Genomic DNA, 20,051 nt, shown 5'->3' with positions numbered 1-20,051 from the left:
CAGTAACAAGTCCTATTTGCAACCTCAGAACACCCAATAAGGAGATAGTATGCGTCTGGTCTAAACTACGTGGCATGTTCACCAATGCCAGGAGCCTGGCGGACAAGATGGGAGAACTAGAGCTACTGTTGTACGAGGAGGATTTAGATTTTGTAAGAATTAGAGACTTGGTTCAACAGTTCTCATGATTAGCTGGCAACCTTTCAAAGGTATTCCCTATATCGCAGGGATAGAGAGGGTAAAAAGGGGGGAGGGGTATGACTGTAGATCAAAAATTATGTACAAGTAAATGTGAGAGATGACATCACTAAGAGAGGAGGTGGAATCCTTATGGGTAGAGCTACAAAGGGGGTGAAACTAAGGGGACAGTAATACTGGGAGTATGCTGTAGGACTCCTAACCAGAGGGAGAAGGCAAACCTCCTATCACAATTTGGATTAGCGGCAAGAATGTGAAGTGTCTTATGGGTGATTTTCTTTAATCGTACATCATGGGACACAGCCATAGTATCTAGTATGTGGGTTATAGTCCACCTTCAGGTGCTGCACACTGGCACATCCTAAACAGGAAGTTGCCTCCCTATATAACCCCTCCTACAACTGGGAGTATCTCAGTTTTGTAGCAAAGCAATACATGTGTATACTAGAAGGATTTTTATAACAGCTTACCTGTAAAATCCTATTTTCTTTAATTGTACATCACGGGACACAGAGCCATAGTAATTACTATGTGGGTTATAGTACAGGTGCTGGACACTGGCACACCCTAAACAGGAAGTTGCGTCCCTATATAACCCCTCCCATACCGGGAGCATCTCAATTTTTTCGCCAGTGTCTAAGGTGTTGGTCACAAGTGAAGATGTGCTGTGGTGAGCTCCACTGGAGCAATCCTTGCTGCGGCTAGCTTTGTAGCTGGATCCATTCAAAGTGTCTTTTAGGCCAAATTGAATGGTGCCAGGGCCTAGTATCTGAAGAAATTGTTTCGCTTGTAAAAGCTTCTCTTTTTAGAAAGCTGGACCCCGGGATCCAGTACTTTTGGTATTAAGGCCATAAAGTTTTACTGGTGGGGTGCTATTACAGGTCCAGGATTGTGGGTTCCCTTGAGGGTCCCCAGTTCCTGAAAGTTTAACTGAACCCACCATGAAGGGTGAAGATTGGGTCTGTTGGTTTTACCACAGAAAACCCTGCGGCGGGAAAGGTAAGTGTAGTTTTCTTATGAAATGTCTGCTTTAACCACTTGCTTACTGGGCACTTAAACCCCCCTCAGTCCCAGACCAATTTTCAGCTTTCAGCGCTGATGCAATTTGAATGACAATTGCGCGGGCATACAACACTGTACCCAAATGAAATTTTTATCATTTTTTTCCCGCAAATAGAGCTTTCTTTTGGTGGTATTTAATTACAGCTCGGAGTTTTATTTTTTGCTAAACAAACAAAAAAAGATGCAAAAAAAAAATAAAATCATGTTTTATAGTTTGTTATAAAATTTTGCAAACGGGTCATTTTTCTCCTTCATTGAAGTGCGCTGATTAGGCGGCACTGATAGGCTGCACTGGTGGGCACTGATGGGCCCCACTGGTGGGCACTGATGGGCCCCACTGGTGGGCACTGATGGGCCCCACTGGTGGGCACTGATGGGCCCCACTGGTGGGCACGGATGGGCCCCACTGGTGGGCACGGATGGGCCCCACTGGTGGGCACGGATGGGCCCCACTGGTGGGCACGGATGGGCCCCACTGGTGGGCACGGATGGGCCCCACTGGTGGGCACGGATGGGCCCCACTGGTGGGCACTGATAGGGCCGCACTGGTGGGCACTGATAGGGCCGCACTGGTGGGCACTGATAGGGCCGCACTGGTGGGCACTGATAGGGCCGCACTGGTGGGCACTGATAGGGCCGCACTGGTGGGCACTGATAGGGCCGCACTGGTGGGCACTGATAAGGCGGCACTGGTGGGCACTGATAAGGCGGCACTGATGGGCAAAGATGGGCACAGATAAGATGGGCACGGATGGGTGGCACGGATGGGCACTGATAGGTACCACTGATAGATGGGACTGCTGGGCACTGATGGGCGGCACTGCTGGGCACTGATGGGCAGCACTGCTGGGCGGCACTGGGGTGCAGCACCTTTGAGGCAGATTGGTGGCACTGCTGGGTGGCACTGTGGGCACTGCTGGGTGGCACTTACTTTTAATAAGTGGGGCACTGCAGGGGGCAGGTGGGCACTGGCAGGGGGCAGGTAGTCGCTAGCAGGGCTGGCCGTGATCGGGACTGATGTCCCGATCACAGCCGCCGGTGATCGGCTTTTTTTTTTTTTTCTCCTCGCGCTGTCAGCGCGAGGAGGAATAATAGCCGATTACCGGCTCCGTTATATCACATGATCAGCTGTCATTGGCTGACAGCTGATCACGTGATAAGGGGTCGGGATCGACCCCTTGCACGGATCAGTGATCAGGCGAGTCTCATGGACTCGCCGATCACAGAGCGTGCCGCGCGCGCCCCTCAGGGGGCGCGCAGGCCGCTCGTACACGGGACTACGTCAATAGACGTAGTCCCGGAAAAGGAAATCCGCGCTGTAGCCATCAATTGACTATAGCGCGGATCTCAAGTGGTTAAAGTAAATGTTGTAATGCTTAAATGTCACCATTGAGGGCTGTATAGAGCACGTACCTTCTCATGCTTTGCTCAGAGATCACACTGTGTCACAGAAGCAGCACACTTTTATTTCCCTCCGGCTAGCAGGCAGACCTCCGGTAAGTTTGGGGGATTTTGCTTCCTTCAGACACCCCCACCTGGGCTCAACTCTTAGCCTCTTCATGAGGCTGAGTATAAGGGAGAACTGAAAACGATTGGCAACTATGCCGTTTTCTTTCACCGCCCCCTACTCGACGGTGGCTTCCAGGTCTCCTCCATGCCATCCCTCCCTCACAAGCCGATCTGGGGTGGGGGGGGGGCGTGATGCGAGGTGGGGCAGGGCTTAACGTGGCGTTAATTAAAACAAAAAAGTGTAGCGCTTAGGTGGCAACAAACCACATGAACCAGTAAGGCACTAATTCAAGCAAAGAAAATTACATGCACTTCAAAAAAAGAAAATATGTGTAAATTCCGTTGTATATCAAGAGATCTTACTTCCAGGTGGAAGAGTGCATGGACCTCATGCACACAAAAGGTTAAAGTAAATAAAATTAATTTAACATATACAGTCCATCAAGTCAACGTCTAACAGTCCTTGAAATGTGTAATATCAATCACAATTCCAAACTTGAGGTGACGTGAAATTCAACTTCTGATGTGTAGAATAATACCACCACCACCGTGATAAAGAAGGGGAGAGGAGGCTTACCAAATGACGTGGACTCAGAGGAAGGCTTACGCCTCTCGAGTCATATGGGCCTGTAGGTTAGCAAACCAGATAATCGTACATCTAGTATGTAATCTCCCGCAAGTCTTCAGGTCATGAAATCATCCGTAGCGATCCTCCTATAGTGCTCATCCCACGAAAATAGGGGGCTCAGGTATCAAAGACCATGGAAGTAGAAAACTAGCATAGCGTGATACCGTTTTAACATCCAATTTATTAAAAAGTAATAATAAAATTGCACTCACATTTGATTCAATCGTAATATCATAGTCAGAAAGTAGCGATGTCTGTAAGGGGGTCCACCCGACGCGTTTCAACTAAACAGTCATCCTCTTATCGTGGCGTTGGTGTCCTCCAACGTGGGAGCGTGTTTTGAAAAAATTCATTTATGTTGGCTGCAAAATTGTCAGAGAGACATAATAAGAGCAAAGAGGAGCGTGAAAGAGGTTTTGGAGACACAGGCATTAACTGTTTGACACATTTACTATTTGCATCAGGCTGAGCATTAATGGCAGCGGCTGGACTATTGCTCAAGCAATGGATGTGATTTCTTCTGGTAATACCTCTGCTTTGTGCATCGGGCTAATTAAGGTCAGAAGGGGGAGTTGAAACACCCCCTAAAAGAGCTAAAATGGTCTCACTCAAGCTCTGAAAAGCCTACTCATCTCTACAAATGGCATCCTCCCCTGAGAGAGGGTGGCTGGTCAGAGTGAGCATCTAGGCCATGGAATGTTTGCAAATGTTTTCAACACTGCACCCTTTGTTTATTTTACTAAAAAGATATTTTTTCTCAGCCATGATAGGTTTAAAAAAATGCGACGGTTCTTTTCCATTGCCCAGGACCCTCGTATGTCTACAGCCAGCGGCGGCCCCTCCCTGGACGGGCTCTTACCCCGTGTCCATGGTGCCGGAGCTGACTACCCTCCGCCGAGCACACCAAGCCAGAGTATCAGGTTTTTAGCTAAACCGGGATATTGTTCTATCTTCATTTTGTTTCCAGAACCCTGTTCTATGTAAGAAAAATCACTATATTCTCTTGATGTGGTGAGAGCAGCCTACTTAAAGACAACTGCTCAGATTCAGAAAACAGATGTTTTGTTCGTATTGCTTGAAGGTCCTAAAAGAGGATAGGCAGCATGGAAATCTACTATTCTAAATGGATTGACAAATAAGCGTTCTAGCTTATGGTTTAAAGAGGGAGTTTCTACCCTTTCAATTCAAAACGCACTCCTCTAGGGCTGTTAGTGCTTCGTGGGCAGTGCATCACCAAGCCTCCATGGCTCAAACCTGCAAGGCCACAACTTTGTCTTCAATCCATACATTTACCAGATTCAGGTGGATGTAAAAAGGCATGAAGATGTCGCCTTTGGGCACAGTGTACTACAGGCAGCAGTATAAGTCCTCTGATCTCATGGTGCCCTACTTTTGTTGTGTCTCCCTCCCTTCAGTTGGCATTGCTCTGGGACATCCCACATAGTAATTACTATGGCTCTGTGTCCCGTGATGTACGATAAAAGAAAATAAGATTTTTCTAACAGCTTACCTGCAAAATCCTTTTCTTTTGAAGTACATCACAGATCATTCTCTCCTACATGTAAAATTCATAATTTTTTTGCTAGAAAATTACATAGAACCCCCAAACATTATATATGTTTTTTTAGCAAAGACCCTAGAGAATACAATGTCGTATGGTATTTGCACAGCAATTTTTCGAATGCGTTTATTTCAGAAAAAACAGTTTCATGCTTAAAAACAAAAACAAAAAAAACAGTAAAGTTAGCCCATTTTTTTTTTTTTTGCATATGATAGATGAAGATACGCAGAGTAAATAAATACCCAACATGTCACGCTTCAAAATTGCACTCGCTCGTGGAATGGCGCCAAACTTTAGTATTTAAAAATCCCCATAGGCGATGCTTTAAATTTTTTTACTGGTTACATGTTTTGTGTTACAGAGGAGGTCTAGGGCTAGAATTATTGCTCTTGCTCTAATGTTCGCAGCGATACCTCAAATGTGTGGTTTGCACACGGTTTTCATATATGGGCGGGACTTATGTATGCGTTCGCTTCTGCGTACGAGCTCACGGGGACAGGGGCACTTTAATTTTTTTTTTTTAATTGTTTTATATTTTTTAGTTTGACACTTAAAAATAAATAAATACATTTGATTACTTTTTTTCCTATATGTAAACATCCCTTGTAATAGGAATATGGTACGATCGGACCTATTTACAGTGAGATAAGTCAATAAGATCCCATATCTCACCTCCTAGGCTGGGAAACCTAAAATAAAAAAATAAAAAAACTATCACGGCTTGCCAGCCAAGGTGGCACCGTTTTTTTGAATGCAGAGGCCGGGCGGGACGTCATAACATCGCGCCCGGCCTCGGAACGATCATGGAGACTCTGGGGACCATCTGGTCTGCCGGAAATCTCTATGGTATCATCCGGGGGCCGGCGGATCCTGTGACCGACTCACCGATGGAAGAGGTGAGTCAGTAGAAGCACCGGAGGGCAGCGGGAGGTGGGGGACGCCATTCTGCTAATACACAAAAATGTGTATGCAATGTGTGTATTTCCTGATGTAGCTTAGCACAATGCACTGTGGTGTCTTGCTGTTTGTTATGGTGTACAGCAGTGCTCATCAGAGCTGTGTTGCCCTAGTCCAGGGGTCTCAAACTCGTGGCCCTCCAGCTGTTGCGAAACTACAAGTCCCATGAGGCATTGCAAGGCTGACAGTTACAAGCACGACTCTCATAGGTAGAGGCAGGATGGGACTTAGAGACGTAGTTTTGCAACAGCTGGAGGGCCACCAGTTTAAGACCCCGACCCTAGTGGGTTTGGAGCACATTGGCACTAAGGCACAAGTGTGTTTTTTTTTTTTTTCTAAAACCAATGGAAAATGTCCATGTTGGGTTTTAATCCATTTGATTGTTTTGCCATTTTAAAATGTGGATTAAACTTCCTCAACATTGGCCTGTATGTGATCGGCATTGGGATCATTTCTGATAAGACAGTTGTGTTTTGATGGATGACTCGCTCTTCATTTACTGACCAGTGTGGAACATTTCCTGCAGGAGACATCACAGGAGCAGATGTCAGATTACAGCCACAATGACACTGAGGAGGAGACCTTCCACATCAATGATCTGAGTCTCAGGTCCGTGTTCCCTCCATGGTAAGGACAGGTGCTTTCAGCACATTATTTATTAACTGTGTGCTAATAGAGCAACTGCAATGTCTGCCTCTTCTGTAGCTGATGAATGAGGTGTTTCAGTAACAATCATAGACTGTATGATGGAGAATCCAGTAAATGTCCTCTATTTATAACTAGTTCCTCTTAATATTTCCAGTTCTGCCGATCCGGGAGAAGAACAGGAGCCTGTACAGGGCTCAGAGCCTGAGCCACAGGTATCTCTGCTTTAAATGTTCTCTGATCGCTCTCTCTCGCGCTCGCTCGCTCCCTCTCACTCCCTCGCTCCCTCTCACTCCCTCGCTCCCTCTCACTCCCTCGCTCCCTCTCACTCCCTCGCGCTCTCTCCCTCGCTCGCTCTCTCGCTCGCTCGCTCTCTCGCTCGCTCGCTCTCTCCCTCGCTCGCTCTCTCCCTCGCTCGCTCTCTCCCTCGCTCGCTCTCTCCCTCGCTCGCTCTCCCCCTCGCGCGCTCTCCCTCTCGTAAATAAATTGTATCTCTCCCTCTTGATTGTTGGTGTTTCACATATTTTATAGATATTATTTGGCTCATTGGGGGTTTATATACATATTCATCCATTTTTAACCTGGAGTGGGTTGTGTTCGTTCTTCTAGCTCTCCTACCTTATCTTCTCCCCTCTATTGCTCGCTCTCTCGTTCTGTAACAACCATCAATGAAAGTAAGAGGGTTTGGTGTCAGTCGTACAATTTATTTACAGCAGTGAAAATTACAACAATCCCTATTTATTCTTTCTTTTTGATGGGCATTTCAGAAATTTTCTGTGCGTTCTCTCGGGTGGGTGGAAATGACAGAGGAGGATTTGGCTCCTGGAAGAAGCAGCGTCGCTGTAAACAGTTGCATCAGACAGTTGTCACTACACAACCAGAGCCTGACCCAGGTAATTCTGCTTGTTACTGTATGTAGCTCAGAATGGGCCCCCACTCTCCCCCCTCTCCTGACTCTCCTTCTCTAGCCCTCTCTCGAGGGGTAAAAAACCTTCTGCCTTTACAACCACTTTATTCTTGGGCCTAAATAAGAATATACACTCACCGGCCACTTTAAGTATACCTGGTAACACAAATTGCTAATTAGCTAATCACATGGCAGCAAATCCGTGCATTTAGGCATCTAGACATGGTGAAGACTTACTGAAGTTCAAACTGAGCATCAAAATGGGGAAGAAAGGGGATTTACGTGATTTTGAACGTGGCTGGTCTGAGTATTTCAAAAACTGCTGATCTACTGGGATTTTCAAGCACAACCATCTCTCAGGTTTACAATGAATGCTGGGAAAAAGAGAAAATATAGAGTGAGCTGCAGTTATGTGGAGGAAAATGCCTTGTTGAGGTCAAAGAATGGGCAGACTGGTTGCAGATGATAGAAAGGCAACAGTAACTCAATTAACCACTCGTTACCACCAAGGTATGCAGAAAACCATCTCTGAATGCACAACACATCAAACCTTGAAGCAGATGCGCTGCAGCAGCAGAAGACCTCACCGGGTGCCACTCCTGTCAGCCAAAAACAGGAAACGGGCTACAATTCACACAGGATCACCAAAATTGGACAATAGAAGATTGGGAAAACATTGCCTGGTCTGATGAGTCTCTATTTCAGCTGCGACATTCAGATGGTAGGGTCAGAATTTGGTGTAAACAACATGAAAGCATGGATCCATCCTTCCTTTGTATCAACAGAATTTAGGCTTATGGTGGTGTAATGGTGTAGGAGATATTTTCTTGGTACCACCTGAACATTGTTTAAATGCCACAGCCGAACTGAGTATTGTTTCTGACCATGTCCATCCTTTTATGACTACAGTGTCTCCATCTTCTGATAGCTCCTTCCACCAGGATAATGCACCATGTCACAAAGCTCCAATCATCTCGCTACTGGTTTCTTGAGCATGACAATTGGGTCACGGTTTCCAATGACCTCCACAGTCACCAGTTCTGATCCAATAGAGCACGTTTGGGATGTGGTGGAACGGGGAATTCGGATCATGGATGTACAGCCGACAAATCTGCAGTAACTGCGTCATGCTATCATGTCACTATGGACCAAAATCTCTGAGGAATGTTTTCAACACCTTGTTGACTCTATGTCACAAAGAATGAAGGAAGTTCTGAAGGCAAAAGGATACTAGCAACCTGGTATTAGCAGGGTTAACCTAATAAAGTGACCAGTGAGTGTAAATTCTCATATAACTTCATACTGCCGATTAGGATGTTATTATGTAGGAGATGTGGGTTAGAAGGTTTTACCGAATTGCTTATATTTTAGGGGAAAGACATGCTGCTGGTCTTGGATGAGGATTCTCTGAAGCTCTATGACTCCTCAGGAGAGACCCTACTCCACTCCCAGCCTATTGTCAGCATCCGAGTGTGGGGTGTGGGACGGGATGATGGGAGGTGAGTACTTAATTTACGATTGATGATGATTAGAGCTGTCTTCTCGCATGGTGATGCAGTTATTACCAAGGCCTAGAAATACAAGTAATATAGGTATATGGAAATAAAGGTAAGAGGAAACTGTGGTAGATCATGTTCTCCAAAGTGGAGAAAGTCTGGAGGAACAGTGAGGGCATCAATGTTGAAGGTCCGTATAGAACCAAACTGATTTCCACATTCTAGGTGGCAACCAGTAGTTTCTTCAGATCTAGATATTAGAGAGCCAAAGATAAATGGCATAACTAATTGTGTGCAACCCTCATATTGCAGGAGGTTGAGGACATCTATTGGGTGTCCTCAATGTTATTGTGCAAAGATGGTAATTCTCCTGGAATCATTTCACCAACCTCTTATACCCCAATTAAGCTATATAAATTGGGTCTACACCCTCCACACTATGCGAACAACCTCAGCATGCCCAGGACTTTTGGATAAAGGTAGACAGCTTTATCTTAACTGCCTTTAGTGCTTCCTAACATGTTAGCCTAAAACGTGCCCACTTGGCACATTATCCAAATATGTAAACGCTCTCCTATGAATCCTGTATTTCTGTATTAAGAAGATCATGAACAAGAAAGAGACCACTTTCTCCTTCTTTAGCTGAGCAGAAACTGGTTGGTTGCAAACTTCTGTTGTGCAAACTTACCTATGAGCTTCAAGGTTAGTCAACAGAATGTAAACAAATTTGGGATCCTTGGATTAATTTAACTTGTACACTCCTATCGCAGGAATCTGGTGTTGTATATTCTAATGGTAACTATTGGTATACGTGTTGCTTGCTATGGGTATGAAATCTTTTGTACTTTCAGTGGCATTACCATGTTTATATATACCCACAACCCATAGACAGGGAGGACTTTATTGGAGAGGTAGATTAACATGGATATAAAGATGTCTTAGTTAGAAGGCCTTTGGCATCTGGAGGGCATTTTTAGTGGACTGATGAAGGTGAAATCCACATTATTAGATGATGGTATAGAAAGTCTTTTGGAGAAAAAAAAAAACACATTAAAGTGGTAGTTAACCCCTGTAAGCTTACTTGTAGCTACAGTTAAGCTTACTTGTAGGTACAATGAATATCGCCTAAACGTGCACCATTTAGGAGATATTCAAATTGGCAATGGCTGTTGATGTCGCCCACGCATGTGCAGTGTTGTTGTGCATTCATGGCCATACAGTATGCTGTGACATGCAGAGTGTCAAGCTGCGACTGTGGCAGCAGCTCGGCCATGCAAACGGCTGGAGTCAACCAACTCGGAAGGAAGACTAGGTAAAGATGGAAGCCTCCATGTTTATGTTCTCAAAACACAAGATTGCCAGTAACAAGGGGTATATTGCCCACACTATGGTTTGGTGTACTACATCTAACCACTTTCACCAGGACTGGAGTCTTGCATCGCTTTGTTGTTTTAACACACAGTAATATGCCTGTTTGGCTGTAGCGCAGTTCACTGAAGAAGTGTAAAAGGGGCTTAACAACATTATAAAAAAAACAACAAAAAAAAAAATCACAGCCCTCTCACCAGCCAGCCTGCAACAAACAAGAGTTACCCTGTCTGACAGTTCACATTAAAACAGAGGTTTAGTTTTCCTAATAATTTTCGCCTCCTTGGAGACATGTTTTTGCCATGGGTTGCTGCCGTTTTATACACTTCCTTACCTTGTAGTGTCTTAAATTATCATATAAACCTGACTCTATGTGGTATCTATTCTATACTAACATAACACTTTCCTTGACCATCTGTCAGAGGGCCTTTCTTCCTCTAACTGGAGGAAGTCCTGTATCCTTCCATATGCCATCATTTCTGAATTCCTTTCTGTGGAATATCTACAAATAATCTTGTACAATAGACTGATTATTGTGTGCCGGTCTCTTCCTCACTAATGGTGTTTTCTGTCTGGTTGTGCTGCGGATGGACAGAGAGAGGTACAGTATATATCTGGTGATTCGTTTTATACCTGATCACTCAGCTCTTCTGTACTCCACCCCTCATACTGCCATTTCCTCATTGCAGGGACTTTGCCTATGTCGCCAGGGACAAACTGACACAGCTGCTAAAATGTCACGTGTTCCGATGTGAGGTCCCCGCCAAGGCCATTGCCACCGGTCTGCATGGGGTCTGCTCCCGTGTAAGTCTTAATTTATATAATGTGTTTTTTCGCTTTTTTTTTTTTTTTTTTTTTTTTTTGAGGGGGAAAGCAGCATACAGAACACACTTATGTAGCATTCCAGCCACAGTTCATAATAATAAAAATTAAAAAGCTCCCTATATAAATATATGTCGTCTTCATGCAGTTAATATTTTCCCCATTACTGACTTGCCATGTGTTATACTCTGTGTCTCTGGTGGAGGCAGCCATATTGGTAGAGGAGCAGGGTTTTGCTTCCTTATATACATGGCTGTTGAGCTGATAATTGATGGAATCATGAACAAGAAGCACCAGCAGTGGCAAAAGCACAGATTCACAAAATAGATGGAAGCAAGGAGATCTTTGCACTGCAGGTCCTCAGGGACAGCTTTCTCCAGCACAGAGAACTTCAAATTTGTGGAGACTAGCAATCATAGGCAGCAGTGCATTCGATTTTGACCTCTAGATACAGTGGATGTAAAAAGTCTACACTCTGTTAAAATGTCAGGTTTCTGTGATGTAAACAAAACCGAGACAAAGATAAATAATTTCAAACAGCACAGTGGTGTAGTGGTTAGCACTCTCACCTAGCAGTAAGAAGGGTCGCTGATTTAAATCTCAACCACGACACTACCTGCCTGGAATTTGCATGTTCTCCCTGTGCCTGCGTGGGTTTCCTCCGGGTACTCCGGTTTCCTCCCACAATCCAAAGACATGCAGGTAGGTTAATTGGCTGCTGTCCAAAATTGGCCCTAGTATATGAATGGGGACCTTGGATTGTGGGCTCCTTGAGGGTAGGGACTGGTGTGAGTGTGCAATGTACAGGGATAGGGACAATTGTAGACACTCACTCAGGTTGAACTGGATGGACTGGTGTCTTTATTCAACCTTACTAACTATGAAACTATGAAACCTTTTTCCACATTTAATGTGACCTATAAACTGTAAAACTCATTTGAACAACAAACTGAAATCTTTTAGGTGGAAGGAATTAAAAATAAACTAATATGATTGCGTAAGTGTGCACACCCTTAAACTAATACTTTGTTGAAGCACCTTTTTGATTTTATTACAACACTCAGTCTTTTTGGGTACGAGTCTATCAGCATTGCACATCATGACTTTGAAAAAACACTCCAAATCTGTCAGATTGCGAGGGCATCTCCTGTGCACATCACTCTTCAGATCACTCCCACAGATTTTCAATGAGATTCAGGTCTGGGCTCTGGCTGGGCCATTCCAAAACTTTTATCTTCTTCTGGTGATGCCATTCCTTTGTTGATTTGTATCTGTGTTTTGGGTCATTGTCATGCTGAAAGATGAAGTTCCTATTCATATTCAGCTTTTGTGCCAATATTGACTGGTATTTGGAACTGTTTATAATTGCCTTCAGCTTGACTAAGACCCTTGTTCCAGCTGCAGAAAAACAGCCCCAAAGCATGATGCTGTCACCACCATGCTTCACGGTGGATGTGGTGTTCTTTTGGTGACATGCAGTGTTGTTTTTGTGCCAAACATATCTTTTGGAATTATGGCCAAAAAGTTCAACCTTGGTTTTATCAGATCATAACACGTTTTCTCACATGCTTTTGGGAGACTTTAGATGTGTTTTTGCAAAATGTACCCGTAGCCAGGATTTTTTTCTTGGTAAAAAAATAAATAAAAAACGCCTCCTTCTTGCCACTCTACCCCATAGCCCAGAGACATGAAGAATACGGGAGATTGTTGTCACATGTACCGTACAGACTGTGTTTCCAGATATTTCTGCAGCTCCTTTTATGTTGCTGTAGGCCTCTTGGCAGCCTCCCTGACCAGTTTTCTTCTTGTCTTCTCATTGATTTTGAAGGGGCGACCAGTTCTTGGTAATGCCATTGTTGTGACATTTTCTCCACTTGATGATTGCCTTTGCTATGTTCTATGGTATATGCCATGGAATGCCTTGGAAATTCTCTTGTACCCTTCTCCTGACTGATACCTTTTAACAATGAGATCCCTCTGATGCTTTCGAAACTCTCTGGACCATGGCTTTTGCTGTAGGATGCGACTTAGAAAATGTGAGGAAGACCTACTAGAACAGCTGAAATTTGAGGTTAATCAGAGGTACTTTAAAGAGGAAGTAAACCCTGATAAGTTTACTTCCTCTTTCATTCCCTGCAAAGGTAAAGCATAATGGACTACTATGCATCGCATAGTAGTCCATTATGTGTCACTTACCTGACACAGGAGCCAGCGAAGTCGCCGCTGTCCTGTGTAGTTTGGCGCATCCATCTTCTCAGTGGGTCTTCCTGCTCCGCTGCTGTCATTCGGCAAAGCCGCGATGACGTCACTCCCGCGCATGTGCACGGGAGCCGCCACACGCGGCATATCGCCGTTGACGGGTGCCGCGCTCAGTGCGCCTGCGCGCCGCTGTCTATGGCACATGCGCCGTAGACAGCGGTGCCTGTCTTTCGGCTAATATCTCCTAAACCGTGTAGGTTCAGGAGATATTTCTTGGACCTACAGGTAAGCCTTAATCTAGGCTTACCTGTAGGTCAAAGTGTGTTGTAAGTGTTTACAACCACTTTAACTGATGTCAGGTGTGTATGGACTCCTATTTAACATGAGTTTGGGGATGTAGCTGTGTTCAGAATAAAGCAATCGCATTCAGTTATAAGAAGGTGTGCACGCTTATGGAACCACGTTTTTTTTATTTTTACTTCACCCCCTGTAAAAGATTTCAGTTTGTTTTTCAACTGAGTTGTACAGTTTATAGGTCAGAAAAAAGTTGGAAAAAGTTCTGAAATTATTAATCTTTTTTTTTTTTTTTTTTTTTTTTTTTTTTTTTTACATCACAGAAACCCGAGATTTTAACAGAGGTGTGTAGACTTTTTATGTCCACTGTATAGAGAAAGCTACAGAACAGGAATGCACTGCTATCGGGAGAAATTAAAGGCAAAAGGCATTTTTTTTTCAGGGCACTGCGTAGGCACAGTTAACATTTCTAAATGTTACCTTTTAACATAGCAAATGTTCCCTTTTTTAAAAAAATTCAACATTCATCTACACACGCAGCAGCATTATTCCTTTATACAAACACTGTGATGTGCATTCAGAGTAAAGTGGCAGTGTCTGCTGATAGATGACTGCCACCCCCAGCAAGTAAAATTTACCAGTCTGCCCTCTCTCGCTGCCTCTCCTTTCTTTTTGGAGCCCTCGTTCAGTTGTAATGAAACAGAGCTTCCAGGTATAGGGAGCATGAGACTTCCCCAGTATGACAGTGCTCTGGACCGAGCAAGCCAGGCCCCAATGCTGTTATTTGGTGGGGGGGGGGGGGGGTTCAGTGACCTCTTCCAACTGGGTACATTTGGACACACAAGCTTTCTCAGGCTGGACTTCTCATTGTATGGATTTGTATTGAAGAATTTTTCAACATACAATACACAGTGAAACACAATATAAAACGATTGTCAGTACAGATATTGCATTGTAAGGTATATCTTAACCACACAAAGGAAAGTGCTGGGGAAGAATCCGTCACCAGAAGCATAGGTTTACACTGACGTTGCCAAGCTCGACAGCCGGCCATCACACTGAATGGAAACATTGATAGTTTTTATTGGATTGAGATGCGCTTATTACTGCATTGTTTGAGTATTCTGGCTTTTGCTGTACTCGTAATAAATGTAATATTCAAAAGGGGAGCGGGAGCATGCACATTGCCACATCTGTGAATTGGAGAGGAAACAAAAAAGGGTACTTAAAAAAGTAACCATGGATCGGACTTTAAAGGCATCAAAACGATGGAGAAGTAGAGAAAAGAATTATATGATTTATTGAAAAACAAATGTACATAATATACACAGTGTTCACAAGCGTTAAAAATCATATAAAATTATAGATTGTACAGTGTGCCCTTGTGCGTCTACAAAACTTTGATCGTGTCCTGAAGAAGCCCAACGGTGAAACACGTAGACGCACAAGGGCTCACTGTACAAACTATCATTTTATATGATTTTTAATGCTTATATACATTTGTTTTTCAATAAATATAATTATTTTCTCTACTTCTCCATTGTTTTGATGTCTTGTACTTGTAATAAATATACTTGTCAGTAATGCTGCACAATGAAGTTTTTTATACCTAGTATTTACATGATGTCCTGATGTGACGAGAGTCTAAGGAGGATCCTATTGGTGTTCATGCAATCTATCTCCCTATGTGTATGGTGAAATCTAAGGGGAGGATTTTCAAGCGTGTATGACTGCTTTTGATTAAGTAGTCCACTCATTGGGGTAAGAGTCAGTGTGACCTTTCCCTTCTTGGTGATGGATTCTTCCCAGCACTTTCCTTTGTGTGGATCTACAAACTATTGGACTTTTTTATTACAATGTTATATTTTCTCAATATTGGGACTTTTTATTAAAGTGGTTGTTAAGCCACTCTAACCTGTATACACCATCAGCACTGCCTCCTATTTGTAGTATCCCCCTCTGTGTGAGATTTATAAAAATAAATGCTGCGAATACCTAATTTCACAGCCGAGAGTATAATCACATGACTTTCCTCCTCTGAGAGATGCAGTGGAAGAGGCTGAGATTCCTCTGCTGATGTCAGTCTGGAGGGGAGGAGGATAGAGCTGGCTGGTCATGTGATCACAATATCGGCTCTTAAATTGGGTATTTACAGCATTTATAAAATATTCCCAGAGGGGGACACTGCAATAGGAGTCAGTGCTGATGGTGTACACAGGTTAGTGTTATGAGAGCAGCAGCAGCAGCAGCAGGAGGGGGGAGGGGCGGCACACACACACACACACACACACACACACACACACACACACACACACACACACACACACACACACACACACACACACACGCAGAGAGAGGCACGTAAACTGACCATGGTGTCAGGGGTCAGCAGCCATGATACACCGTAGTCAGTTTAAAGAGGGGTGGGGAGAAACTGGCTGGGTCAGCCAGGTTTTTTAGGTGTTATAGGGGGCCAAATGAGCACAGGACATGCACTGTGTCATATAACATGATTTAAAGGCGTAGGATCCATTTTTTTTGGGGGGGGGGGAGGAGATTTGTTTTCAACTGTGTTGCTATCATTCATTAGCGCAGATATTTTTGTTTTTATATATCATAACTTTTATAGCAAGGAATCAAAGGCTTTATTCCATGTGGAATGTGTTAGGAAACCGCATAAATGTATATACAATTAACTGCAATTCTAGCATTGTATGTATAAACTGAGAGACTGTAATCTTAAAAAAAATAAAAGCAATAGAATACAAAAGCATAACGCGGGTACTCACTACCAAAACTTGTTCTTAAAGTGGTTGTAAACCCATTACAACCACTTTTACCTACAGATAAGCCTAGATTAAGGTTTACCTGTAGGTGCAAGAAATATATCCTACACGATTTAGGAGATATTTGCAAAAGACAGTGCACCGTAGACAGCGGCGCGCAGGTGCACTCAGCGTGCCGCTGCTAACGGCATTCATGCCGTTAGTGGCGGCTCCTGCGTGGGAGTGACATCATTGTGGCTCCGGCTAATCACAGTGCCGGAGCTGCGATACCCGGAGTGAACATGGACGATTCGTGGAAGAGGGGACATCGGTCACATCGCTGGCTCCTGTCAGGTAAGTGACACATAATGGGCTACTATGTGATGCCCATTGTGCTTTACCTTTGCAGGGAAACAGGAAGTAAAACCCATTAGGGTTTACTTCCTCTTTAAAGCTTATTTGTCGTATTACCAGTATTGTTTTTAGCAATGTGATCTGCGAGAGGTCCAGGGCTCCCACTGTAGAAGCTGGAAAGTTCTAGAGAGTGTTCCCTCTCTAAGAGACATAATTTGCTCATATCTGTAGGTTTCATCTACCTGCTTAGTTACTTCACTAATATTTAGGGGCATATCAGATTTCCATTTCCTGGTCACTATCTAGCTGCCAGGAGAATATGTATGACTATTGGTCTGAGTGCTGGCGGAAAGTGATCAGTAAACTGAGAATAAATAGCCTGTTCAACAGGACCTTTCCTGAGAATTCCTGTAGTTGTGGATATTAGGCAGAAAACTCCTTTCCAGAAACTTAAAAGATGGGGGCATTCCCAGAGCATGTGGAGCAATGTGCCCACTTTGCCACAACCATGCCAGCACTCATTTGAGCTAGTTTTTTAAATTTTGGGGTAGGGTGTATAATCCCAACAAAGGCGTATTTTTTGGGCAATTTCCCAGTATGTAGCTGACCTAAGATAAAATTGAGTTTTTCCAATGGTCCTCCATGAGGGGGGAGGAGAGATCGACTTTACATTTTTTTTCAAGATGGAGTTTTGTGAAAAGTTATTTTTTTGTTGTAACAAGTTGTAAAACAAAGATATCCCTTTTGTAGTCCCATTTGGGTCTTTCCAATAGGCCCATTATGTGGTACCCTAATGGGGTTTAATTCAGGCTGGACTTCTGTTGTGGGGAGTCAGTGGGGAAGCATAAATTGGTCATTATAGTGAGGGAGGTGGGCTATCGGAAGGCATGGTCAATTTGGCCCTGGATGGACAGGTGACAGCGTCTCTTTTCAAATAATATAATCTCACAAAAGTGAGTACACCCCTCACTTTTTTGTAAATATTTTCTTCTATCTTTTCATGTGACAACACTGAAGAAATGACACGTTGCTACAATGTAAAGTAGGGAGTGTACAGCTTGTATAACAGTGTAAATTTGCTGTTCCCTCAAAATAACTCAACACACAGCCATTAATGTCTAAACCGTCGGCAACAAAAGTGAGTACACCCCTAAGTGAAAATGTCCAAATTGGGCCCAAAGTTTCAATATTTTGTGTGGCCACCATTATTTTCCAGCACTGCCTTAACCCTTCTGGGCATGGAGGTCACCAGAGCATCACAGGTCGCCACTGGAATCCTCTTCCACTCCTCCATGACGACATCACAGAGCTGGTGGATGTTAGAGACCTTGCGCTCCTCCATCTTCCATTTGAGGATGCCCCACAGATGCTCAATATGGTTTAGGTCTGGAGACATGCTTGGCCAGTCCATCACCTTTACCCTGTGTTTGGGGTCGTTATCATGTTGGAATACAGCTCTGCGGCCCCGTCCCCTAAGGGAGGGGATCATGCTCTGCTTCAAGCGGGATTCCGCTCTTTTTTTTTTTTTTTTTTTTTTTTTCTTACCTGTGTCACAGGTGGGCGACTGCTACCTTCGCTTAGCATCCACGTCCGGCGTTTTTTTTACCCCCGGCGCGACGATTCTTTTCCTCGGGATGACTTTTTTAAAAGTGCCCTGGCGTTTTCCATTTTAAGTGTGGGCGTCTGAAGCCCACAGGCATTTACTTCCTGTATATCGATGACGCTCGGCTCCCAGCATGCTCCGCTCCATCTCGCGCATGCTCAGTGATAGCAGTGGTAATGGCAGATACAGCTGCCTGCCCACTTTAAAAATGGCAAATTCGGACACGCCCTTGTCACGTGACCGGCGTCCTAACGAAATCTCGCGAGATTTCGCAATTTCATTGTCCCCCCATGGATTCTTGGGAAATAGCTTAGAAATTTCCCAGGGAGCATTGCGAGGACGATAACCACGCCTACTCCCATGGGAGGACAACCCGGAAGTCAGCAGAAACATCTGAAATAAAAGGTAAGTAAAGAATAATTTTTTTTTTTTTAGGGTTCATTTAGGCAAGTATTCAATCTGGTGATTTTAATAATATGAAGTTTCATTTTTAGGTACCAAACCGCTTTCAGTATGTCACAGTACATGTTGGCATTCATTGTTCCCTCAATGAACTGTATCTCCCCAGTGCCGGCAGCACTCATGCAGCCCCAGACCATGACACTCCCACCACCATGCTTGACTGTAGGCAAGACACACTTGTCTTTGTACTCCTCACCTGGTTGCCGCCACACACGCTTCACACCATCTGAACCAAATAAGTTTATCTTGGTCTAATCGGACCACAGGACATGGTTCCAGTAATCCATGTCCTTAGTGTGCTTGTCTTCAGCAAACTGTTTGTGGGCTTTTTTTGCACATCATCTTTAGAAGAGGCTTTCATCCATGCAGACCAATTTAATGCAGTGTGCGACGTATGGTCCGAGCACTGACAGGCTGACCCCCCCCACCCCTACAACCTCTGCAGCAATGCTGACACCACTTATACATCTATTTCCCAAAGACAACCTCTGGATAGGACGCTGAGCATGTGACCTCAACTTCTTTGGTCGACCATGACGAGGCCTGTTCTGAGTGGAGCCTTTCCTGTTATATTGCTGTATGGTCTTGGCCACCATGCTGCAGCTCAGTTTCAGGGTCTCGGCAATCTTCTTATAGCCTGGGCCATCTTTATGTAGAGCAACAATTCTTTTTTTTTTCCTCAGAGTTCTTTGCCATGAGGTGCCATGTTGAACTTCCAGTGACCAGTATGAGAGAGTGAGAGTGATAATCCCAAATTTCACACCTGCTCCCCATTCACACCTGAGACTTTGTAACACTAGCGAGTCACATGACACCAGGGAGGGAAAATGGCTAATTTGGACCTTTTCACTTAGAAGTGTAGTCACTTTTGTTGCCAGCGGTTTAGACATTAATGGCTAATAAAGGTATTTTCAGGGGACAGTAAATTTACACTGTTATACAAGCTGTACACTCACTACTTTACATTGTAGCAAAGTGTCATTTCAAGTGCCATTCCATATAGAACCTGTGCTCGCCGCTCCGTCTCGGGAATCCATAATCTATGCGAAATGCGGTGAGGCTAGTTGAGCGACACTGACGTCACATCCTGCCCTTGAACAGTAGCGAAATTGATGCTTAAATCACATGCCGGCTTCCTGAGATGGAGCGCCAAGCACAGGCTCTATTTGGAGTGCTGGATAGACTTCGCGCCGGTCTAAAGGTGTATATATACTATACATA

At 44.2% G+C, this 20,051-nt stretch overlaps 1 protein-coding gene across 2 annotated transcripts in view; it reads left to right on the top strand.

Annotated features, from left to right (window-relative positions):
* Positions 1 to 20,051, top strand: part of APBB1 (amyloid beta precursor protein binding family B member 1) — a 67,922-nt gene that overhangs the window by 23,113 nt on the left and 24,758 nt on the right. For both annotated transcript variants that reach the window (XM_077451295.1, XM_077451296.1), the window contains 5 exons: positions 6,442 to 6,542; positions 6,718 to 6,775; positions 7,328 to 7,453; positions 8,839 to 8,966; positions 11,021 to 11,135. In XM_077451295.1, the coding sequence (XP_077307421.1) occupies positions 6,442 to 6,542; positions 6,718 to 6,775; positions 7,328 to 7,453; positions 8,839 to 8,966; positions 11,021 to 11,135 (528 nt within the window). The remainder of the gene's footprint in view (positions 1 to 6,441; positions 6,543 to 6,717; positions 6,776 to 7,327; positions 7,454 to 8,838; positions 8,967 to 11,020; positions 11,136 to 20,051) is intronic.

This window comes from Lithobates pipiens, unplaced genomic scaffold (genome assembly GCF_037356315.1).
Source record: "Lithobates pipiens isolate NorthernLeopardFrog02 unplaced genomic scaffold, aLitPip1_a1.2 Scaffold_23, whole genome shotgun sequence".
NCBI lineage: Eukaryota > Metazoa > Chordata > Amphibia > Anura > Ranidae > Lithobates > Lithobates pipiens.
The sequence above is the reverse complement of the archived record's forward strand: the minus strand, read 5'-3'. Positions and strand labels throughout refer to the sequence as shown.